Here is a 6,963-nt window from a genome sequence, read left to right as displayed (position 1 = left end):
CCCGGCTACCGAATCTACCTTCTGTCCCTGACCATTCTTCTTGCCTGGCCCATTGAAAGCCTGTTACCTGCTCGATCTAATAAAGATCGCGCTGTTCCGCATTCCTGGGTCCGCGTTTCCCTGCCGAGGGTGTCCTAACAATTATGTCTCCAGTAATAATTTTCTGCTAATAGCATTAATTCTCTTATTTCGGTATCGGTGTACTGCATGTACATGTTATCACCATCAAAGAAAAAAACGCGTTATGACTTATCAGTCATTATTATTGTTTTTGTCGTTTATTTAATCGTGTAGCAATACTGCCACTTGTCATATTATTAATTGCGTATTTATATAATATTAACCAATGACCAATCTCTGTATCTTACTAGCATATTTTGCACATTTGTGTTTGTATCAGCCGTAGCGGTCTGCAGGGGGAATCGCAGAAGCTGGAGTTTCTTAGAGCGCTGCATGGGTTTGGATAAACCATAGGTATTGGTAATATTACTGGACAAAAATATATCGTTATTGGTGCCCACCAAAGTTTCCAGCACTAGCTACAAGAAATGGGATTGAATGAATTTGCTCGTTTTTATTTGTATTTATTAAAAATAAAACGTTTTTTACATTATATCCGTGCTTTTTAAAGGTTATATCTCAATTTTTCAAAAGTAAACACAAAAAGGATGACACTTAATGCCCCCTCCCTGCCCCCACCCTATTTAGAACGTTAGCGTTCCATTACGTAAAAATGCAGTACTACGTCATGATGCACCGCTTATAAATAATCTGTTTGATAAGGGAGAAGCAAACACAAACGATTCGTGAGTGCATCGTACGTGTTGTAAGAGCAAGTGAAGCTGAAAGACATTGACAGTGAAGGTAAGGCCTCCCCTTCAAAATGTATACTTCACTTAGATCAAAGGTCTTAAACTAAAAAAAACGCTGGGAGATGCTAAACTACCGACCGCAAAACGTGCAGACTGGCGGGTGTCAATTGCGCTGGAATGACATTACATGGTTTTAATTTTTCTCTGATATCGGCCGGCCATATACAGTAATTTGTTTGAGACCCCTGAATTTAAATAATAATTAATTTTTATAACGATGGTGGCCTATATAATGTGCCGATTTGCTTGTGAAGTTGTTCAGCTGGTTGGCATGGCATTGATTACTGCTTTTTAAGAAAGTGCATGTAGTCTCACACTGCAGAAGTCCATTGCTCAGTTGTCAGCATGCTCAGCGTGTCGCCTGTGATGTGTCCTGCACAGCAGCAGGCTACATTGCGTTTAATGGACTAATACTTCTTCAACCCATTAAATGATTCCTTTCTCTCTCCCTGCCAGTGATGGCTCCCTCTATCAATCTCTTCACCTTCCTCGTCCTGTCCCTGGTGGGGGGCAGCTCTTCATGGGACGAAGCTTCGCCTTGCGGATCCGGCTCCATCCTGACAAGGCCCTACACGGCCTTGTGTGAGCTGGATGCGGTGTGGGGCTTGGTGGTGGTGGTGGCGGCAGCGGCGGCGGCCCTCGCCTCGCTGATCCTGCTCCTGGTGGTACTGTGTCGCCTGCGGAAGATCACAGAGGCTGAGGAGCGCAGCGGGGTGGCGCCGCTACTCCTGCTGCTCGCTGCCATATTTGGGTTCTGTGGCCTCAGCCTGGGATACATCGCTGAGCAGCAAGAGAGCCTCTGCTTCGCCCGGCGTGTCCTGAGGGGGGTGTTGCTTGCTATCTGCAACACATGCCTCGTGTTTCATGGTCTGCGACTGCGCCGGTTGGGACAAGGTGCTCATAGCCCCAGCACAGGTCAACTGATGGGGCTGGCGGTGGCCTTGGCCGTGTTGGATCCGGAGTGGATCCTTCTAGCCACGATGTCCACATGCCAGCCAGCCTGTGAATACCAGCCGCTGGACTTTGCGCTGGCCACCACTTATGTGCTGGTCCTGCTCCTGGCAGCACTGGTGGGGGCGGCCTGCAGTCTGTGGAGGCAGCAGCCACGGTGGAGGTGCAGGACCGCGTGGCTGCTCATCACCTCCCTGGCCTCAGTCCTGCTGTGGGTGGCCTGGATCACCTTCTGCCTGTATGGCAACGCGGCGCTTGGCCTGCCCCCAACATGGGACAACCGGGTACAGGCAGTGGTGCTGCTGGCACAGGCATGGCTGCTCATACTGCTGCACGCTGCTCCTGAGGTCCACGCCACCTTACGGCCCCCGTCCCGCATGAGAGAGGCCAATTTAGAGGAGGGCCTTTCTCACCTGTAGTTTGGAGCAAACCGGGACTTCGTGTTCAGTGACAACAACTCAGGTATGGTACTTTGTTTTCGCTTCTTTGACCTACTCTGTGACTCTGTGTGTACTTGAGAGAGAGCATAGCCCTCGCTCTTTCCTCACATGGAGCCCCTACTGGAAGTCTGTGGAACAGCAGCATATAAACAAGGCCTATTGACCTTTCCCTGTAACTCAGATCTCACTTGAGCAGAGCTTAGGTACCATGGCTGCATGTGCCCCCCCCCCCCCCCAACAATCCCAAAAAAAAATGTGAAGTATGACTACTGCACTGCTGAAGGATGTTTACATGATCAATATCTGTCTCTCTCCTGCAGGTGTCCTCCCCAGCCCCCAGGAAACATTACATTTTAAATAAATAATATATATATCATCATCTCTGGAAGTGGTGTGTTTTTTTAGGGTTAAAAAGTTGAGAAACATTCAATGGTCATCATCATACCATATATCAGTAGCCCAGCCACTGGTCAGTTCCTTCACTCTACTGTTACAGACTTTCATGAAAACATTTTTTAAATGTGGGTGTTTTACCTGTGTGATATGCTTCCCTTTTGTACTGGACATAAAATAGAATTTAATTTTTACATTATATTACTCATACAACAGGCGACATGGTGGTGCAGTGGTTAGCACTGTTGCCTCACACCTCTGGGACCCGGGTTCGAGTCTCCGCCTGGGTCACATGTGTGTGGAGTTTGCATGTTCTCCCCATGTCGTCGTGGGGTTTCCTCCGGGTACTCCGGTTTCCCCCCACAGCCCAAAAACATGCTGAGGCTAATTGGAGTTGGTAAATTGCCCGACTGGTATGTGAATGTGCCCTGCGATGGGCTGGTCCCACATCCTGGGTTGTTCCTTGCCTCGTGCCCATTGCTTCCGGGATAGGCTCCGGACCCCCTGCAACCCAGTAGGATAAGCGGTTTGGAAAATGGATGGATGGATGGATGGATTACTCATACAAACACACACATCTGTAGGTTCTCAACTCTAGGTTTATATCAAACACATTAAAGCCAAACAAATGCAAAAAGTCCATGTATCGTTTGTCCTTGGGTTTTCCAGTCCAAAACGAAATCAGGAAAACTAAACAACAGCAGCGTTTTTTGGTTTTTCTGTTAGAAGGGGAAAAAGCGATTAGCAGAAAACAAAAAATCAGGCTTCATATTTTATCCTAAAATGTAGAAAATATTACAAAAATACACCATTCTAAGGGTGGGTGTTTCCAAGCTTATGACTGGGACTGTTAATGTTGTAAAATTAAGATAAAGTTCACATTAGGCTGTATCTTACATCTCTGGTATCTGTTAGATCTGAATTTACTCATAGAAAAGAAACAAAAAAAGGTGATTTTACGGTTTTCCCATTTGGTTTTAAAACAGAAAAACAACAAATTTATTTTTGTATGACGCGTTATCCCAACAATACATTGTCTCAAAGCGCTTTACAGCATCCCCACCCAAAGCCCCCAGTGAGTAAGACATAGGTGACAGTGGCAAGGAAAAACTCTCTAGAAGGAAGAAACCTTGGGAGGGACCAGACTCAAAGGGGGAGCCCAACCTCCAGGGGCCGGTAGGGAGAGTCGAATAGAAGAGATGGCTAAGTGCCAAGTCACATTGTCCAAATCATAGGATTTGAGGCACAACCGGGGAGCAGGGAGGTGATGACAAGCCCGTGCCGACTCTCCTTCCAATCGCCAGGCAACCAGAAGTAATTAGGCAGCGGGTCATACATGGAAGATGGCACAGGCAGAACGCGAGCTGGATGCAAGGACGTCATGGGTACATGTCACATGTAGCAGGGTGTGCTGAAAATCTTGATAGATTGAGGTCTCCAGGCAGCACACCCCAGGAGGAGTTGGGGAAATAAAATGTGCAATTAGTCAAAGTATAGGGGAGACTATAGGCAGTGCTAACAGTTAGGTGAGTGCAATATGAAGTGCAAAGTGCAAGCTCCGGCAGATATGGCAATGGCAGCATAAGTAGGAGGGAGAGGCAAGTGGAAATGCAGGCATGGGGAGTCCCTGAAATGTCAGCACTCCAGTTCCACAAGGGATGGTGAAGCTAGAGTGACAGACTGACAGTTCAGTTTATCTAAAGCCAATGGCATCGAACGCCACCCAGCTCTACACCTCACACTGTAGGTCTGACTGGTGGCAGCGGTGGGATCATTTCTTTCCTTTGTGGTTTTTCCGTTTAGAAACCTAGAATTAGCTTTAACATGTCGGAGGCGGAGGATAGTGTACAATCTCCTAATTATGAGGGCGCTGATTGTCCTGTTATACGTGTAGAGTGTTTTCTCAATCTCCCGGTGGCCCCCCCCTGCTCACCCAATATTTATACCGGAAACTTTTAATGGTGTGGGGCGTGAGTGGTCTGACTGGTCGGAATAATTTTATTCGCCTGAGGTAAACAGGTGGGATGAGTCTCTGAAAATTAAGTTTAAGTCTTTGCTGGTGTCTGGCCGTGCTAGAGAGATGTATAGTGGGATGCCGAGTGAGGCTAAAACTAATTATGGGTTGTTAAAAGCGGCTATTGCAAGGTGTTTTGAACCTGGTGATAGTAGTGATTGGAATAGAGCTAGTTTTACCGCCCGTCGCCGCCTGCATAGCGAGACGGCAAGGGAATTTGGTAACGCCTTACGGAGATTAGCCGCTAGGGCTTATCCCACGGCTGATCATCGGATTTGTGATCTGTTGGGAAGAGACCAGTTTATTACGCATTTTGCTACCGGTGATTTTCGGGTTAGCCTGTGTAGTGCCAAGCCTAATACGCTGGAAGATGTCATTGAACTTGCTTCTGAAATGGAGTTGCTGAGAAGTTTGGAGCAGACTTCTTTGCCACCTGACGTTAAAGTGAGGGGAGTGGTGGAGCATAAATTAGAAAGGGATGAACAAATGGAGGTGTTGTTGGGGGTGGTAGAGGAGTTAAGGCAGGAGGTAAAATCGCTTCGTACCACGGTGTCTAAGATGCAAGAGGGGATGAAAAGCTTTCTAAGTAAATATGGGGTGGTGTTGGATTTTGGTAGGAAGGAGTGTCGGGTTATGGGTCAATTATTACCTCTCCTTGTGCCAGCAGATGTGGACAAGCCTCGGGTCGTCATGGTTCCAGAAGATACTGTAATCCCCCCCCCCCTCGAAGTGAGGCAATCATTGCTGGTAAGGTGGAGAATACAGGTGGGGCTGCTTTTGAGGGTATGTTGGAGCCTTTGGATTCGGCATCTAGCCAGTGTAATATAATGATGGGGGGATGAGGGTAGGTACCTTGCATACGGGTATTGAGGTGAGTCGGAAAGCAGAGAATGTAGACCTGGGTGAGGATGAGGAGGATTCTGTTGTGCCCTGGACAGTCGATAGGCTTGTAACATATTTTGATTGCACCAGAAGGGGTTTGCCTCATCCGATATGACTGGTATTTATACCGTGTTGCAGAAGAATTTGTCTGTATTTAGTGCCGGAGAGGGAGATTTGGGGAGAACTCGCCTGATGTTGTATAACATTGATACTGGTGAGGCGAAGCCGGTAAAGTTGCCTCCCCGCCGTGTCCCCCTCCATTTGCAGGAGGAAGTATCTGGTCACTTAAAGCAGATGCTGGAGAATAACATCATTCAGCCCTCGAATAGCCCTTGGGCAGCGCCGGTGGTTCTGGTACGGAAGCGAGATGGTGGCCTTCGGTTTTGCGTTGATTATCGCAAATTGAACGATGTTACCCGTAAAGACACGTACCCCTTACCCCGAATTGATGATGCGTTGGGTAGTTTGAGCAAGGCTTGCTGGTTTTCTATATTGGATTTAGCCAGTGGGTACTGGCAAGTCGAGGTGGATCCAAAAGATAAGCATAAGACGGCGTTTATCACTCGTCAGGCCTTTTCCAATTTAATGTGCTGAGTTTTGGCCTGTGTAACAGTCTGAGAACTTTTCAGCGTCTCATGGATTTAGAGTTGGCGAGTCTTCAGTGGACTACTTGTTTGGTGTACTTAGACGATACAATAATATTTGGCCGTACCTTTCAAGAACATCTGGACCATGTGGATGAGGTTATAACGAAATTGCGTCAGGCTAATCTGAAGGTTAAACCGGCGAACTGTAACTTGTTTGCCACAGAAGTGCAGTATTTGGGCCATATAATATCGGCTAGGGGTGTGAAAGCTGATCCGGCTAAAGTGGAAGCTGTGCGCCAGTGGCCGGTGCCTAAAAATCAGACAGAGGGGAGGAGTTTTGTGGGCCTTGCCTCTTATTATAGGAAGTTTATTCGGGGTTTTGCTGAACTTGCTCGTCCTCTGCTCCAGCTGACCGAGAAGGGCAGACGGTTTACATGGACAGAAGCTTGTCAGGCAGCATTTGAACAGCTCAAACTTAGTTTGATGTCTGTAGCAGTCCTGTCTTACCCCGACCCTAATAAAACCTTTATATTAGATACGGATGCGAGTGATGCAGGTATTGGGGCAGTATTGTCCCAGGTAGAAGGGGGACGGGAACAGGTGATAGCATATGCTAGTAGGGCTTTGACTAAACAAGAAAGGAAATATGCAACAACCAAGTAGGAGTTAAGTATGGTTACCTTCATAAAACATTTTAAATACTACTTCTTGGGGAAGGAGTTCGTCTTACGGACAGATCATAACTCCTTAAGATGGTTGCATAATTTCCAAGGTTTAGAGGGGCAGTTGGCTAGGTGGGTGGAGCAGCTGGCCAGCTTCCAATA

At 47.3% G+C, this 6,963-nt stretch overlaps 1 protein-coding gene across 1 annotated transcript; it reads left to right on the top strand.

Annotated features, from left to right (window-relative positions):
- The first annotated feature begins 1,625 nt into the window (after positions 1-1,625).
- LOC125722520 (G-protein coupled receptor family C group 5 member B-like) lies at positions 1,626-2,642 on the top strand. The gene is made up of 2 exons (XM_048998712.1): positions 1,626-2,285; positions 2,584-2,642. The coding sequence occupies exon 1, from the start codon at positions 1,796-1,798 to the stop codon at positions 2,240-2,242; it is 447 nt and encodes a 148-aa protein (XP_048854669.1). The 5' UTR covers positions 1,626-1,795; the 3' UTR covers positions 2,243-2,285; positions 2,584-2,642.
- The last annotated feature ends 4,321 nt before the right edge of the window (positions 2,643-6,963 follow it).

This window comes from Brienomyrus brachyistius, unplaced genomic scaffold (assembly GCF_023856365.1).
Source record: "Brienomyrus brachyistius isolate T26 unplaced genomic scaffold, BBRACH_0.4 scaffold39, whole genome shotgun sequence".
Taxonomy (NCBI): Eukaryota; Metazoa; Chordata; class Actinopteri; order Osteoglossiformes; family Mormyridae; genus Brienomyrus; species Brienomyrus brachyistius.
The sequence above is the reverse complement of the archived record's forward strand: the minus strand, read 5'-3'. Positions and strand labels throughout refer to the sequence as shown.